Genomic DNA, 17,967 nt, shown 5'->3' with positions numbered 1-17,967 from the left:
GAAGCATCTTGAAACTTCCACACTTTCCTCAAACATCATCCTCTCTGGTTTCTCATGAGCTCTGTTGCTCCTCTGAGATGCTGACTCTCAATAAATGTAACTTCAAGCCATTATATCAATAACCCTTTGTTTACCATCAGGAGATACTATACCTCTCAGCTGTGTTACCCAAATAATGGGGGAACTCATTATCACAGCAGTGAAACAGACTCCCGTTGACTGCAGCAGTAGCTGCTTGGTAAATGGAGATTGGTGAACTTTAACACTATAGTCGGCCCTCCTTATCCACGGATTCAAGAATCTATGGCTTGAAAATATTTTTTTAAAAGTATAAATTCCAAACAGCAAACCTTTTTCCATTATATATAAGAGATACCATTTTCCTTTTCCATTGTATTTAATGGAACTTAAGCATCCATGGTTTTTGTTATCCACAGGGGGTCCTGGTACCAAACCCCAGCGGATAACAAGAGCCCACTGTACAAATTGCAAATATGAAACAGCAATGAGTGTGTAACTATAGGTTATGAATTCATAAATGCCCAAGAAGATTCCAGCCATACTTATTAAACTTCCAAATTTTGGCTACTTTATTGGTCTTTCTGTCTCTTTGGTGTGGTCAGCTTTGGTGTGTGTGTGTGTAAGAGAGAGAGAGAGAGAGAGAGAGAGAGAGAGAGAGAGAGAGAATTAGAAGAATGCTAAGTAATAGAACAATGAATCCTGACAGAAATCTAAGAATGGAGACACACAAGCTTAGAGACTTATACCATAAGCCTCTAGAAAGAATAATGTGAGACTGATGGACTAAAGCTGCAACATTCATTACCCTTCTTCCCATATGCTTTTTAAAGACTTATATGCCATGATAAAAAGGCAAGAAAGGAGTATAGACCAGAGATCTCATGATGAATTGTAGTATTTTATGTAACTATTTTATGTAAACCACTCTGAGACTGGAAGAAATATATGAATATCTTAAATTTTAAAAAACTGGATGGCACTCCTGAGATGTTAAAAGCTCATGGCACTGCTATATTTTCCTTTCTCCACTGTAGGCAAGAGTAGCTGTGGATATGTGTGTAGCCTGATACACGCAAGGCTAATGCATAAGGCTAATACACAGATAAAGAAACAAGTATACAAGATGTGGCAGATGTATAGAAGCCTTTAATGAAAGGTTTGAGTTAATTAGCTCCAAATACAATATCCATATCCATAAATACAATGGAGACTAAAGAGTTGTTCTTATAACATACAAAACAGATGTTTAGATCTGCATATTGAGATCAATGGCCAGTGTATCAGTCCAAGATAATCAGGAAGAAATGAATGCCTATCACATGTACAGCAGTACAGTAAATCAAACTGCATATCACACGTTCCTTTCTTTAAAACGGTTTAACATTTTATTTGTCATTGTTGGGGACCAAAACATTTCTATCATTTTCTTTGTATTAAAAACATACTATACTAAATTTTGGAACGTTGGTATGAATGACACATGAGCAAATATAATGCCTTTTTCATTCACAGAGACAGTAAGCAAATTCTCCTCACCTGGGATCAGAGGTACAAAATTCGAAGTAATCATGAGCAGGAAGGGGATGGAGCTGTTCCTCCAGCTGCTCCTTGGTGAAGCTTGGAGGCAGGCGGCGTATAACTACCTGAAAATGGCACACGTAAAACTGAGGATATAGAGCTCTCCATAGTATCTCTTCCAATGCATGCAATGCCACCAAACACAATATTCAATTTTATACTTGAACAAAAGTATTCCTTACTTTACTACAGGGCTCAGCTCCACATGTTGTTGGATTACAACTTCCACGTTGGCTAGATGGAAGCGGAAGTCCAAAAACATCTGTAGTATCACAAGTTGTTCATCCCTGCTTTGGTTCTATATATTTTTATCAGTCAAAATGATATCCCAGTCTTATGGCACTCACCAATATCTAGCTTCAAAACTCTGACCTTTGGTGGTATCTTTCACACTGCCTCTCCTCAGTACAGTTTTGCTCCCCTTGAAACTGGATAGCACTGTGTCTACTCTGCACTTGAATATCTTTCTCCTCCTTTGGGTCCCATTCTAATGGTGAATGTGATGAAGATAGTATTAAATCCAGACCAAGACCTTTGGCTAAACAAGATAGAACAGGAACATCATCCTGCTCACTCAAGCCAAAGTGCTTAGCATTCAAAGCCAGCCAAATTATTTTTGGTACATCAGGTAGACAATCCCTTAGGAACTTCTTTCCATCCTGGACAGTAAAAATATGATAGGAACGAAGTCAATAACCAAGAGCCTGCATGGTCTAGTGACCTGAAAGCCAGATTCTGGGGCACCAGGACATGAATATAAATCCATGGACCTCAGGGGAAGACAAAGGCAAATCCTGCCAAGAAAACCCCATTACGGGGTCACCATAAATCAGAAAGTATTTGAAGGTGCCCCCAACAACAACACATAACCAAGGCCTAAATCTAATTGCTAGTCTCAGCCACAGCAGACCCACTGAATCAATGGGCATGACATATACATCTGCTTACCCCTGATTCTAACCATCTTCTGAGCTTGTGTGATGTAGTAAAGCGGTACGTTTTTAACCTTGAGACCCCCTTTTACACCCCCCTCAACACAATACACGAATAAAGATATTTTGTTTGATTAGTGTGTGTATTCTCATTTGCACATTAATGCATATCCATATTGTAACATTTTATAAGAGGAGGGATCAGGGCCTCCAAGTCTTGTGCCCCACCATTTGCGAACCACTAGGACCCTGGAAACCAGGCTCTGAATCGCTGCTTGGCCATGGAAACCCACTTTGGGCGAGTCACACTCTCTCGGCCTGAAGAGGCAACGGCAACCCGCTCCCTTAGACAAGCCTTGCCAGGAAAGGCCCCGAGAGAGTTGCCATAAGCTGGAAATGACTTGAAGGCAGGTCACACGAACAGCAGCAGCAGCAGCATGACTAAGGGCAGGGCTGGGACTCCATGGGGCTCCGGAGCTGGAGGGAGCAGCCACTGCCTCTGTCCAGGGTCCTGAACCCAGGCTATGGACAGGCACCGCTTTCACTCTTTGTCTGGCTCAAGGCTATGGAATCCTGGGAGTTGGAGTGAAAGCGGTACCAGACCGGGTTATCTCTCCAGTGTGGATGCGGCCCCTGATCCGAAGGCCCCGAAGAGGCGCCCTTCCTCTCCCGCTGTCCCTGGTGCTGGAAGGAAGGAAGCAAGCAAGGAAGCAAGGCATCATCCCTCCCCGCCTCCCCCGCCCCTTTCCGGCCTCTCACTTTGCTCAGCGCCGCCCTCTTCTCCTCCCGCTGCGGCTTCCCCGGCAGCCCAGGGTTGGAGGGCGGAGGAGGCGGAGGCTGCGGAGGCGGAGGCGGAGGCGGCGGCGGCGGAGGGGAAGACGGAGGGGTCTCCCTGGGAAGAGGGCCCTCCATGGCGCCCTCCTCCTCCTCCTCCTCCTCGGCCCCAGCCACCAACCGCCGGCCCAGAAGTATCGCGAGGACTGGGCCCTGCTAGTCCTGAGGGGTCTCGCGAGAACAGGAGACGGAGGCAGGGAGACCCCTGAGGAAGAAGATTGTTGTCATGATGCTTTCCCGCCTTTCCCGAGTCTGGCCTCTAGGGGGCGCTGGAGGTGGGCGCTTTCCTGTGTCTGGAGGCTGTGGGTGGCTGAGGGCCTGCTCCAAGTCATTCCTGGCTGACAGTGGCCTTAAGGTGGTCCCCAGACTGTGCCCTTTGTTTTGGACTTCAGCTCCCAGAAGCCTCAGCCATGAGGGCCAATAGTCTGGGATTCTGGGAGCTGGAGTTCAACTTTAGCAATAGCCAGTGCATTCATCCCTCCATATTTGCAGCCTTGATTATTCACAGATTTGATTAATGTGCACTCTCTAGGAATATCCAGTGCAACTCTATGGTCAACCTTAACTAAAAGTTGCCCCGAAAGACCTAGGGATTCCTAGAGAGAACGCTCTTCTAGGCCTTTGTAGCTCCTCCAAAGCAGTTCTATGGTCAGTGTCTGTTGGATGTTGACCACAGAGTTGCACTGGAGGACCTAGGGATTCCTAGAGAGGTGTCTTCTCAGGTAAAAAACATGGTGTTTACCATATTCACGGGGGTCTTGTGCCCCTATATACCGCTTATCATTGCACTTAAGCACTGCCTAAGTGGTTTACATTGTGTAAGCTAATTGCCCCCAACAATCTGGGTGCTCATTTTAGCAACCTCAGCAGGATGTAAACCTGAGTCAAGCCTGAGCCCTGGCTGGGATTGAACTCACAACCATGTGGTTTGTGAGTGAGTGGCTGCAGTACAGGCATGTAACCACTGTGCCACCAGGGAACAGTTTGGGGACCACCACCTTAAGGCAAACCTATCCCAGGGTTTTCTTGGCAAAATTTCTCCAGAGGGGGTTTGCCATTGCCTTCCCTTGAGGCTGAGGGAGTGTGACACACACACACACACATACACACACACACACACACACACACACCATCTCACAGAGCCAGGATTTGAACCCTGGTCTCCAGAGTCATACAAGGCTCAAATCATTAGGCCACGCTGGCCCTTTACTGTGTGGCGTATTTGCCCTTCTCCCAAGACAACACCCATAGCGTTGGGCTGCATAGGATCTCCTGTCCCCTCCAGTCTTTCCCACAGTCATGTTACAAATGTGCAACCGCCATCTCTTTTTGGTGTGGGGTTTAGAATGAGCAATCATTGTTTTTCAGCTGTTTAGGCACTGGAGAGCCAGGGACTATAACTCTGGAATCCAGGGCTGGAATCATGGCTTGGCCATGAAAACCCACTTTGTGACCTCTCTCAGCCGCTGGGGAAGGCCATGGTAAACCTCCTCTGAACAAATCTTGCCAGAAAAACCCCATGGTGAGTTTGCCCTAAGGTGGGAACAACTTGAAGGCACACAAGAACAAGGGCTGATATTTGTAGATGCAGGGAGCATTTGTAGATTGCCGCATTGAAGAAGCTGCCACCTCCTCTCATCTACTAGCCCAACTATTATTCCACTTTTATTCCCAGAGGGGAGAGGCACTAGTGGATTTTCTGCCTCATGACTTGCTAGGCCTTGCATATTATGAGCCTTGAGATATGTGGGAGAGGCACTATTCTCCCTCCAACACAGGCACCAAAGCATCTCCAGCCATCCCTGCCTCCTTCTATTCCCATTCTCCAGTTAGTCTTCACTCTATGCTCACTGAATATGCTCAGGTTTCATCAGGTTTTATTTCCCCCAGGTGAATCTCCTGTATGTGGATGGTGCCCTTTTGGATACTAAACGGCAACCACATAACTGTATGTGATCAATATCAAAGTGTTGCAGCAGCACCATCCTGTTCTGCTCTCCCACAACCCATGTTTTTATGGGATTCTCTCTACTGCAATTCTGCCAACTCCAGTCCCCAGAGATTTACATCTTTTAGCAGATATAACCAGGAAAAAAGCAATCATTTGCTTATTCCTAGGGCTTCCTGCAACTCTCTGGCACGCAGGTAAATTAAACCTTTCCTTTATTTCTTTTCCTGATGAACCCATTTTAGCGAAACTTGTTCCTCTCTTACCACTTTCAGTCTTTCTATGAAGTCCATTCAGACTTTCTTGTCTCTTTGTTGATTCTTCTTCAAGGCAACCTTACTAGCATTTTAACACAAAGGCCAGCATCTAACATTTTGCTAATGCAAATACTAATTTAAGTATCACTTATCTGAAAATCTGAAATGCTCCAAAATCCAAAACTTTTTGAGCATCGACATGACACTTCAATTTTGGAATATTTTGGATTTTTGTAATACAAGTAGCATAGTACATAATGTATTTGTGAGGCTGGAAAGAGATGTGGCTAAAAGAGGTATGAGGATTGTGAAATGGCAGGAATCCAAGCATACTACAAGTGTACCTGGCACAAACCCATGCCACCCGCCATTTGAAAGATACTCGCATCTCTCTCCAGCCTTGCAAATACAGTACGTACTACACTACTTGTATTCAAAAAATCCAAAATATCCCCAAATTAAAAAAAAAATTAAAATTAAAGTTAAAAACTCATCTTCCAAATATTTCTGGTTCCAAGAATTTTGGATAAGGGATACTCTATTTGTTCCACATTCCTGGGGGAAACCTACTGGTAGCTGAAGACTGGGAATGGACCAGGGCCCAGGAGTGATCTTTTAAAAACTGCTGTGGGCATTAAAGGACTGCTCCACACCCCATAAGAAAAACAGAAATCCAATTCTGACTTTTAAAGTATAAAAGTAAAAGGTACAGTGGTGCACTGCAAAACATTTTTTTAGGTTTCTGGTTTCCTGGAGGTTTCTAAGAGAAAAAAAATTCTTTCCCCACCATTTGTTGGTAAGTGCTTCTTTGGGGCTATGAATCCCATGATTCCTATCCCTGTTCTCGACTATGGTTGAGGGGCAACCTAATGAAATTTTCATGGGTGCAAATCTTAAGTGTTAGCTTTTTTTCCCTTTCTAACACATATGCAAATGTAAACATGCATTGAAATGCTCTTGTTAGACAAATAAGGGATTAGAACTTAAGGTTGAGCAAAGTGCAGCACCCAGGGGGAATTTTGTTTTTAAATATCCATATATATTTAGCCCTCAAATGCTCTTTAGGGGGCTATTTGCCACTATTTGTCCCCCAGCACATTTTAGACCCAAGAAAGCCTTTTAAAAACCAGGTCCTACTGATAATTAATATTTTTTAAAAGTCCTCTGCAGGGTTTAAAATGGTCCCAGGGGCCTGAAACATAGCAAAAATGCCTCCACAGCCACAGAGAGCATTAGTGGGCATTTAGGAAGCAAAATTCCCTCTCCCCCACTTAATGCAGCTTTCAAAGATCTTCTGGGGAATTAATGCAGTCCCCTGCCCTTCCCACAATTGCCCTCTCCATCTTAAACCTATATAACATAGTAAGAGCTGAATTCTTGTTTCACCACTACCTGATACTTGACAGCTGCTTCAATAATATCTCATTAGAAAAGTATGAAGAAATAGCAATGAAGTTAAAATAAGTGACAAATTATCGGACAGACAGCATATTTACTACTGCAGTTAAAAAAACTTGGGCAACAATGCAATGGCACATCAAAGTCAACTACTAAAAACTATTTTTCACAATTACATGAAGGGGTGAACAAAGTAATGAAAACTTTAATTCAGAGTTAAACAATAAAATATACCATATCAAAATCCTAAATTTTGCAGGTGGTCATGATGACACATATTTAACATAGGTATATACAAAACTAGAAAGCTAAACCAGCAATTTATCAGCTTTTGGGCAGATATTAATATATTGTAAATCAAGTATTTTTTTAAACATTCACAGTCTTAATAGCAGTCACAGGTGCAATGAACAATTAAAAATACATATGATTAATCTGCAGAATAAAATTGGTATAAACAAATGCACTGTCACCTTCTTGGACAGTTCTCTGATATCAACACTCCAAGTATGTAATCATATAAAACAGCAGAATCCTAAAGGCATGAGGTGACAAAATTGCTTAGACACGTTGCACAGTTATTTTAAGGTCATGTACTGTGATCTGACATTGATGTTTCTAACATCATATCACTTTCATTCATTTCAATTTCAAAAGTTTCATCCAATGGAGCTGGTGCTTCTGTAGGTTTTCTCTGATGTGGTGCTTCCAGTGCCATGATATTACTTTCTTCTAGAGTTTGCCTTTCTATATCTATATCCAATACATCCCATGCAGGTGAAATGATGTTCTTCAAGGTTTTCATAGTATGCACATCAAAGTCATAGCAGCGTAATTTATCCTTAATGGCAGTTCCTGAAATATATTTTCTAGATTATTTTTCCAATATAATGAACAGTTTCTACCACAAAATGGCTTTCTAAGAATAATTGCTAGATTATTATTTGCCATCCAGTCCTCTGGATTCTTAAAGACAATTCTCTATCATAGTCTAAGCTGTGTAACTTTACATATACATAGCCATGTAGTAGAAGTGTTAAGAAACTCTGTTGGTGAATTGTGGAGATGCATATTGGGAGAACAGTATAAGACCCCAATTGCACATGTGCACTGATGCCAATTCCACATGGGTCTCAGTTGTGCATCAGCATCTGGGACACGTTGGTCCAGTTATGCATCAGCTCCAGTGCTCATCAGTCCAGATGTACATCAGTCACTGTGAGGGCTCCCCTACACAGTAACATTACAGTAGCCCCTTGCTGAACATAAACATTGAGAAACTGCTCAATTCTATTTCCTGAAGATGTTAAGTCCACTTATAATGCCCCAAATGAATTATGGCTAGTATTTATTGTCTGTTTCACTACTGTAAACCACAGGGCATTTCATGACCCCATGCCACAAAATCTCTATAATTTTTATGTATTACATATAACAATTGTTCAACAGTCTACAACTCTGATGCCATCTCTAATGATCATCTCTTTCATTTTTAGCTTCCTCTGCCAATGCATATCATTATCCTTTTCTCACCAGCTGTAATCCCCAACAGAGATTTTAATAGCTTTTTTGTGGTGTTTTCGGGCTATGTGGCCGTGTTCTGGACGAGTTTATTCCTGGAAGAGTTTAGGAATAAACTCTTCCAGAATACGGCCACATAGCCTGAAAACACCACAAAAAAACCCATGGATTCTGGCTGTGAAAGCCTTCAACTTCACAGAGATGTTAATGGTTTCTTACAGTGGAGACAATGAAACTCCCTCCACGGTTCAATTTTTTTTTATAAAAACTGTGACTATGTTAGTCACAGGCTTGCATTTTGTCAATATGTTGTTGGTACTGTTCTGAATTGAGATGCTTTGGAGACATATCTATGCAGGCAGGCCCTTCCTCCTTCTGGCCATGTGACGATGGGAACACAGCATTCTAAAGTCTGGGAGATAAAGTTTAAATTCTATTAGCAACACAAAAGATATTTCCTCTGAGATCCAAGACATCTGCATTCCTTCTGAGGTCACAACCACCTTACAAGAGACATCTTGGGTCTCAGAGGAAGTATCTTTTTGGAAGTACCTTGTTGGTTGGTCCAATAAAGGTATCACTGCTTTGTGGATTTGGATGTTATTCTATGTTCCTGCATGGCCAACATGGCTCCCCCTCAATATGTTCCCACCACAGCAGTTGCATGTTCATTTTAGCTTTCCTCTACACCTGATTATCATTTTGTCCTCTGTACACTGCCAACTGGGTTGTTTCTTTGAAATTCCAAGAAGAAGCAGGAGTGAGAAAAATCCTTATTATTATTATTATTATTATTATTATTATTATTATTTGGGCATAGCTGCACTGCAGTGAGGCGAGGGAAGAGGAATTGGAAAATTAATGGCTGGCATCGTTCAATAATTATGCTACCATACATTTTCCTTATGCTATTGCAATTCACTGTTATGGTCACAGACGGTGCCTCCCTGCCCCCTATTCAGTAACACAATCTTCCCCATCATGGCCATTTCCATGTTTCAAAAGGACAGGAGGATGAGCAAAAATGCCTCCAGCTCTCTTCCTGTAGCTGAATGCACAACAACAGGCATCTACATGGAACCCTTATGTGGCTATGTTTCCCAGTGCAGGATGCTAGCCAAAATGTACATGGGTGTGCATATTACTCAGCACCTCCCATGGCATTTTATGAAGCCCTTTGGTCCAAAGTTTATACACCTTAGCTGTAACCTTTGGTTTTTACCCAATTAATAATGTGCACAATAACTCAAGTTCAAACTGATAATTATTTTCTTCCTCTATATAAGCATCATTACTAATTTTTGAGAGTAATTCACTATGGCAAAATAAGTGCATGCAACACATACACATTCAAGTCTCAAACCACAGCATATGGGATGATTTCAGTAACAAACAGAAAGGATAATATATGATAACATACCAATGTAGGCTTCAGAATCACCAATATACATTTCTATGCAATGTCCAAGCATGGTAACAGAAAATGTATCATCTCTCCTAAGACCAAGGGCCTGTTTAAAGAAATGATAAATTACGAAATCAATAAAGGGGAAAGATACATTAATACTAATCTCAATATTCTGAGATAACCTAAACTATCAATGTACAAAAGGGAAGCCTCAGCAGACTTAAAGCAACTCAGAGGCTTGCAAAAATAAAAGCCCTTTATAAAAATCTCTAAGGGGGAAGACTACTCCTCAAAACAACCAAATGCAATGCAACCTGATTTTGTGAGATGAGAGTGGAATTGAGTGCCTGGGATTCAACTTGCAGCAAGAGTACTCATATTGCAACTATTTGTTGTAGTCCCCATTTAAATTTGTAACCTAAGAGACCTTACTTCAAAGAAATGTTTACTTAAGCAATATATACACACATACTGTGTGAAAATAATCAATCGCACTTTCGAAGTTTCCCATCAGACTGTGTATGTATCCAATAGCAGAGTAAGTAGAAGCATTTTGAGGTATCAGCACTAGAGCTTGACGATGATATTCAAGAGCTTCTTCATATTTCCTATTAAGATAAACAAAGATCAACTAAAATTGCTGTTGATACATCCCTACAAAAATTGACACAGGTTATGCTATTAAAATATTTCAGCAAATTTATTATGAAAATATTTTCATATTTTTAACCATCCTTTATAATTTCTTGGAAACAAAAAGAGAGCCATGTTGATGGTGCTCAACAACAACAAAAGGTCTGGGTTCTGCAGAACCCAGCAGAGGAAGGATCCTAAACAGAGGAAGGATCACTGATATCAAAGTATCATGCAACTTGGAAATGTCTGACCACCAAACAATTACATGGTCAATGAAAGCCCTATAAAGATCCTTGCCTTTGACTTTTCATTAGAAACTACTCTTTAACAATATGGACAATAAGCTTGCTTTAAAAAATTTAATACCTGAGATTTTTTAGGATGTCACATTCTATATCACATCCCACATACACCTAATAGACTCCTACATACCAAACAGTATGAACAATTCAATGCAAATATGATTGCAAAACTGGGATCCTATGTAATTAAGGATAAAACTATAATATGAATACTGGTAAAACAGATGCTTTTCTCTCACTTACTTGAGCTTTCTGCACACATGTCCCAAATTATTCAATAAAGGTTCCCATTTATCAACAGTCACCTGTAAGATAATCAGTGTCATATCTAAATACAAAAATTTAATGCTGTGCCAATGGAAACTTCAGACAGAATTAACCCATCATGCCTTATTAATTTTCATTTATATATTGATTTACAGTATATTCCCCTTTCTTCCAATCTGGCACCCCAAATGACTCAAAGATTAAAAATATTTCTCATGCAATATGTCATCACACATCAAGTGGAAATTAATTCTGTATAAAACTTTTCACAATAAAATGTAGATAAGATCTAGGAAGTTATTGATATGGATTTTAAAATCCTTTTTCATGTCCAGGTTTCCTATTATTTCCTGAGAATATGATAGGCCAAAATGTTTCATTTCTTCCATAAGGCAATAAGCAGTCCCTGCAATGTATGTCTTAACCCCTTTTCAGAATCAAGAGTAGCTGGATCGCTGAATGCATCAGAGATAAAAGTATTATGCCATTGTGTGGTAAAACTATCTTTTGTTTTACTCTTCCGTTTTTAGTGACAACTGAGATTAACTTCTTTATCTCATAATTCTATGATTTTGTTTTATACTGTTGATTCCGTTAAATGACTTGGAATAACTGTTTTATTACAGTATCATTTTTATTGCACTTAATATGTATTTCACACTGCTTGGGTGCCATAGACATAAGAAGTAGCATTCAAAACAGTTCAACAACTGTTAAGCCAAACAGAGATTTGCCTGCCTCATTGCAGTACAGATAGGATGGTAGGGGTGCTTGTCTGTCAATGTATTGCTTCTGGAAAGTTGGACAGTGACCAGGCAGAGTGTTTGGTCCTCCTGCACAAGTGATACATTAGAATCCTGCTTCCAAAATTCTGCTGGCAGAGGCACGGGTGTGACTAACCAATTAATTGTAACTAATCGATAACAATATATAATTTAAATACCTCATTTCCTATGGCCTTGATCTTCTCTAGTGCATCAAGAAACCACTTTTCTGCAGTTTTCCAGCTGGAAGAGAGAAGGTCACTAAGATAAAGCACAGTTATTGATCCATGTCTGACTGATCAATTTTTTCAAGTTAGCCATCAATATGAAAAAGGCCTTGCATGTCATTAATTTGCCTATGGTATTAAAAGAGCCTACGGTAACTTCTTTTTTAAAAAAGGCATGACTTGCTACTTTAAAATGTTTGCTCTTCCAATGTTAGGACCCTCACAAGATACAAAAACTGCAAAAAAGACTTAACAGTTTTAAAAACAGGACACATTGTTGGTATTATTTACCTGTAAGTTATATAGTAGTAGTAACAGATGAATACTGGTAAAAACAGATGTTTTTCTCTCATTTACTTGAGCTTTCTGCACAGATGTCCCAAATTATTCAATAAAGGTTCCCATTTATTCCAGGCACAGTATGAGGTGTTGGTTATAACCTTTAAAGCCCTTCATGGCTTAGCTCCAGCCTACTTATGGGATTGCCTTCTCCCATATAATCTGACCCGCACATTGAGGTCCTCCAATAAAAACTACTGTAGCCAACTAAAACTAGGATGGCTACAGTTACCCAGAGGACCTTTTCTTCTTCCATTCCCAAATTATGGAATAGCCTGCCAGAGGAGATTCAATGTATCACTAGCCTTGATTGCTTTAAAAAGGCAATCAAGACATATCTCCTCCGGCTGGTCATCCCAGATTAATATTTTAACAACCTTGTATTTAATCATTCAACAACTGCCCTAACTATCTCTGCTTTGTATTTTTAATTACTGTTTCAATAATGGCTAATAATTTAATTGTATTTTATTGTGCAAGGGAGGGTTAGGGATACAATGGTAGAAGCGATTATTGTATTTTATGGATGTTTTTACTGTTAGCTGCTTTGATCTTCTGGAGAAACAGGATATAAATAAATATTATTATTATTATTAACAGATAACTGTAATATTAGAACAACAGTAACTCTGTTGACTGCACATGGCGGCAGTCTGCTCTGCAAACCAAAAGTGAACATGAACATCACCAATGCAATACTTTAGGCCAGTGAGCAGAGAATGGTTTCTAAACTTTGGAGGAACTAGGAAGCAAAATTAGATCCAGAATGTCTATATATACAGAACTAAATCAAAAAACGGAAAAGCTTACTCTCCATTTTGAAATGCTACCACGCCAACTTCATGCATTACGAAAGGGTCTTCAGGTGCGATACTTAAAGCTTGACTGAAAAAGCGTTCTGCTAATTTTGAGTTGTTAGTCAAGCCATATTCCAGCCCAATGTATAGCATTGGCAAATGGCATCTGCAAAAAAGAAATAAAATTAGAATATTTAAAGTGTCTACCATATAAATTCTTCAATGAGCAAAAAAGGAATAAAAGTAGGCTTCCTTATTTTGAGAAAAATATGGTGAACTAATCTTACAGTAGCAACTCTCAATTTCATTGCAAAGTTCAAGTAAAACACCAAATACATGTCTCAGGACAGATACTTTATTTTCACTATTTTTAAATTATGTTTTATTTCAGCCTTACTATTCTTTCATTAAGAGGCATTTATTAATTTATATTCATTACTGCCTTGCAAAATGACTTTGACTTACCCTTTCATCAGCTGGGCTGCTGTGAAGTAAGCAGCCATGGCTTGGTCATGCTCACTTTCAACTGCAAATGAATGCCCATATGCTATCCATGCTGGCCCATATGTTCTCTCAAGTGTAGTGGCTTTGCTGCAATATTAAAAAAGACTCATAAAATAAAGTTCAAACAAGACCAGTAGCATTAAAGAGAGCAGAAATGTATTAAACTTCAAAATAATACAGTACTGGTTGAGTCTCCATTATCGGAAAAGCTTGGAACCAGAAGTTTTGAATTTTGGGTTTTTTTGGATTGTGGAATACCTGTATTTGCATATATGTACATAATGAAATATCTTGGAGATGGGACCCAAACCTAAACACAAAATTAATTTATTCCTATTCGTCTTCTAATTTCTATAGCTCCCTCTTTTCTGCCCTCGCTTCTCTATAACAGGGGTAGGCAACCTTTTTGAGCCGGGGGCCGGGTTGCTGTCCCTCAGGCGACTGGGGGGCCGAAGCCGGGGGTGGAGCTTCAACCCTCCGGGGCGGGGCCACCCTCCGGGGGTGGAGCTTCCACCCTCCGGGGCGGGGCCGCGTGCCGGGGGTGGAGCTTCCACCCTCTGGGGCGGGGCCGTGTGCCGGGGTGTGGAGCTTCCACCCTTCAGGGGTGGGGCCGCATGCCGGAGGCGGAGCTTCCACCCTCCGGGGGCGAGGCCTCCCCATCTTTGCTGGCCCCTGACGGGGCTCCAGGCCCCGTCAGAGACCGGCAAAAAAGCTGGGGGGGCCGCCAGCGCTGGAGGGCCCCAGCGACGGCACCAGGCCTCCCAGAGGCCCCCTGTGGCCCTCGGAGCCCTCCTGGAGGGCTCCGGAGACAGCAGCGGGCCTCCTAGAGGCCTGTTGCCACCGCCCGTCGCAGCTTTTCGCCGCTCTGGGCGCTGCCATTCTGGGCAGCAAAATGGCGGCGCCCAGAGTGGAGAAAAGCCGTGATGGGCGGCGGCGGCAACAGCAGCCAGGGGGCGGTCGCCAGGCCTCCGCGGGCCGCATTCGGCCCGCGGGCCGGAGGTTGCCGACCCCTGCTCTATAACTTTCATCTCTCTCTCTCTCTCCAGGATCTTTCCCTTCGGTCTTTAAACATGCTTCAGTTTCTCCTATTATGAAAAAAACTTCTCTTGACCCCTATTCTGTGTCTAGCTATTGTCCGATTTCTCTTCTTCCTTTTGTTTCTAAGGTTTTGGAACGGGCGTTTATTCTCGCTGTCTTGAGGTTCTTGAAGCCAACTCCATTCTCGATTCCTTTCAGTCTGGTTTCCGCCCATGGCATTCTACAGAGACAGCTCTCACTAAGATCTTGGATGATCTTTTACGGGCCAAGGCTAATGGCCTTTCCTCTGTTCTCATTCTTCTTGATTTGTCTGCAGCCTTTGACACCGTTGATCACTATCTTCTAGCTTGATATACTTTCTGATCTCAGGTTCTCAGACTCTGTTCTTGACTGGTTTAGATCTTATTTGTCAGACAGATCTTTTGCAGTGGTCATGGGTGGTCAGACATTGTCCTCTGTTCACCTCTGTTGGAGTTCCCCATGGCTCTGTTTTGGGTCCCCTTCTGTTTTCTCTCTACACACTGTCCCTAAGAAAACTCATTAGTTCTTTTGGCTTTTCCTATCATTTGTACGCCGATGACACTCAGCTATATCTTTCCACCCCTGACCTTTCTCCGAGTCTTGAACAGCAAGTTTCATCTTGTCTTATAGCTGTCTCTCAGTGGATGTGGCATCGATGCTTGAAGCTCAATATGTCCATACAGAGTTTCTCGTTTTTCCACCTAAGTCTACTCTTCAACACTCCTTTTCTGTTTATGACATTTCTATTCGACCAGTCCAGCAAGCCTGTATTCTTGGTTTTATTTTTTATTCTTCTCTGTCGTGTATCCCCCCAGATCCAGACCACCGCTAAGGCATGTAGATTCTTTTTATACAATATTGTCAAAATCCAACCATATCTCTCTGCCTCTACTGCCAAGATTCTGGTCCACACTCTGGTCTATTGTAACCTCCTTCTGGCAGGGCTCCCTCTTTCACCTCCGTCCTTTAATTTCTGTCTAGCATTCAGCTGCATGCATTATTACATCCGCCCGCCGTTCCAACCATATCTCTCCTTTGTTGTCATGCCTTCACTGGCTCCCCCAACCTTTCCGTATTCAGTATTAGCTCCTGTTGCTGACTTTTAAAGTCCTCCATGGGCTGGCTCCTCCTTATTTATCAGACCTTCTTTCTCCTCACCTTCCCACTCGTGCCCTCTGTTCTGGTAGTCAAGGTCTGCTGTCTCAGCCAAGGATTTTCTCTGCCCCGTCCCAGATTTGTCCCTTTTCACTTGCTGCCCCTCACTCCTGGAACTTCCTTGCTCCCTGAACACAGCTCATCACTTCTTTAACTAGTTTCAAAACTGGGTTAAAGACCATCCTGTTCAGAGAAGCGTTCCCAGGCATTGCGTAACTATTATTTGCTATTTCACGTTTTTAATTTGTTGCTTGTTTTATTGAACCCTTTCCTGTATTGTTAGTATTATGCTAGTATTTCTTGGATTGTATGCCATGGGCAGGTTTACTCGTATCTATTTTATTGTTTGTATTTACAGCGCTGTGCAAATCTACAGCACTATATAAATAAAGCATAATAATAATAATAATAATAATAATAATAATAATAATAATGTTTCATATACATCATATACACGTAGCCTGATGGTAATTTTATATAATATTTTTAATAATTTTATGCATGAAACAAAGCTTGTGTACACTGAACCATCAGAAAGCAAAGGTTTTTCTATTACAGTCACCCATTAAAAACGTTGGTTTTTGGAGTATTTTGGTCTTTTGAATTCTGGGTAAGAGAGATTCAACCTGTGTAAAACTCTGAATGTACATATTTAATCAAGGCTTAAAGAATGACATTTCTTAAAAACATTAACAGTTTTAAACTCATTACATTGTGACCCCTAAGACCAGGAGGGAGATTTCAATCATACAGACCTCCAGAGACTGTTGGGACTCCAACTCCCAGGAACCCTAGACAGCACAGGCAACGATAAGGAATGCTCAGACTTGAAGTTCAACTACATTGGGAGGGCTATACAATCCCATCCCCTGCATTGGTGTCATGTCCCTTCAAGTCAACTCCAACTTATGGGGACCCTATCTTAAAGTCTTCTTGGCAAGCTTTCTTCAGAGGAGGTTTGCCATTGCCTTTCTTTAAGGTTGAGTGTGTGTCACCTGCCCAATCCAGTGGATTTCCATTGCTGAGCAAGGATTAAAACCCTTTCTCCTGGAGACCTAGTGCAACACTCCAACCACAATGCTACATTGGTTTTCATTCCCGCCTAAGATTAAATAAATTAAAGTAAAACTTACCTAAGGTATCTTCTAGCATGTTCATTTTTATGACCAACCATGAGATAATAACATCCTACGGCAAACCAAGATACCTAATCACCAAGCAAAAAAATTAGTCACATTAAGCATTAACAGTTCACCAACCAAGTTGTAATATGTGCATTTACAGACACATGTGCCTATATGGACTTTAGAATGTGAAAAAACTGTTATTTATTGACATTTTAGTTAGGATGCACACAAATGTTTTAAGATATACCCAAAAGGCTTGCTATCAGCAAGCATGAGTGGCCAGCAAAAACTCCTGGACCAAAAATTTCAAAAGCACATAACTGCATACCACAGAGAGCAAGGGAGACTAGTTTGAGAAACATACAGTTAAAATCTCTCTCAGCTTGTAGAATCAGTTGTATGATTCTGTGTTGATGGTCATTTTATCTGTTGTTAACATCAACATTGGGGGGTGGGGGGATTATAAGCAATTAGCCATTATACAGACCTAAAGTATGCATTTGGTTTTGAAATCTACAAATGTTGTCAGTGAACATTTTATTAACATGGTATCACTTTTCCTTCTCTTGTTCCTACATTTAATGAACAGGTGTTCACTGAAGAAATACATCTATTTTGATTATTATATAAAAATAAAAATATACCATTTTTGTTTAAAGACCGTCATTTGAATTAAATAGATCCTTATATAGCACAATTTTACATTATTATTTTGAACATATAGAAACATGTTTCTTATTTTAAAATGGTTTTCCTCTCCAAAAGTGTTCTAATGAGAAACCATGTGCTTCCTTCCCAGTAAACATAATCTGTGACTGTTCGGACTGAGTGAATTGTTGTGTGAGGACAGTGCTTTGATGCCAGCACTAATGATTAATGTTCTCTATTGTGTC

The 17,967-nt window shown here is 41.1% G+C and overlaps 2 protein-coding genes and 1 long non-coding RNA gene across 6 annotated transcripts in view; 1 reads left to right on the top strand and 2 right to left on the bottom strand.

Moving 5' to 3' along the window:
- The window catches only part of LOC149319237 (regulator of nonsense transcripts 3A-like), a 24,749-nt gene extending 21,205 nt beyond the window's left edge, over positions 1 to 3,544 (bottom strand). Inside the window, exons 1-2 of one of the 2 annotated variants that reach the window (XM_089511339.1) lie at positions 3,291 to 3,544; positions 1,558 to 1,664 (exon numbers count right to left, since the gene is read on the bottom strand). In XM_089511339.1, coding sequence (XP_089367465.1) covers positions 1,558 to 1,664; positions 3,291 to 3,443 — 260 coding nt within the window. In that variant the 5' untranslated portion in view covers positions 3,444 to 3,544. The remainder of the gene's footprint in view (positions 1 to 1,557; positions 1,665 to 3,290) is intronic. The other variant, XM_089511340.1, reaches the window with a different exon arrangement.
- LOC149319236 (uncharacterized) overlaps positions 3,374 to 17,967 on the top strand; it is a 17,639-nt gene continuing 3,045 nt past the window's right edge. Inside the window, exon 1 of the long non-coding RNA XR_016280165.1 lies at positions 3,374 to 3,640. This is a non-coding gene — a long non-coding RNA (uncharacterized LOC149319236). The remainder of the gene's footprint in view (positions 3,641 to 17,967) is intronic.
- The window catches only part of LOC149319235 (cell division cycle protein 16 homolog), a 23,698-nt gene continuing 12,773 nt past the window's right edge, over positions 7,043 to 17,967 (bottom strand). For all 3 annotated transcript variants that reach the window (XM_089511338.1, XM_089511336.1, XM_089511337.1), the window contains 8 exons: positions 17,081 to 17,154; positions 13,695 to 13,820; positions 13,243 to 13,395; positions 12,046 to 12,109; positions 11,079 to 11,140; positions 10,370 to 10,505; positions 9,910 to 10,000; positions 7,043 to 7,823 (listed from right to left, as the gene is read on the bottom strand). In XM_089511338.1, the coding sequence (XP_089367464.1) occupies positions 7,558 to 7,823; positions 9,910 to 10,000; positions 10,370 to 10,505; positions 11,079 to 11,140; positions 12,046 to 12,109; positions 13,243 to 13,395; positions 13,695 to 13,820; positions 17,081 to 17,154 (972 nt within the window). In that variant the 3' untranslated portion in view covers positions 7,043 to 7,557. The remainder of the gene's footprint in view (positions 7,824 to 9,909; positions 10,001 to 10,369; positions 10,506 to 11,078; positions 11,141 to 12,045; positions 12,110 to 13,242; positions 13,396 to 13,694; positions 13,821 to 17,080; positions 17,155 to 17,967) is intronic.

This window comes from Sceloporus occidentalis, unplaced genomic scaffold, assembly GCF_023333645.1.
Source record: "Sceloporus occidentalis isolate IW3139 unplaced genomic scaffold, rSceOcc1.0.p SCAF_2, whole genome shotgun sequence".
Taxonomy (NCBI): domain Eukaryota; kingdom Metazoa; phylum Chordata; class Lepidosauria; order Squamata; family Phrynosomatidae; genus Sceloporus; species Sceloporus occidentalis.
The sequence above is the reverse complement of the archived record's forward strand: the minus strand, read 5'-3'. Positions and strand labels throughout refer to the sequence as shown.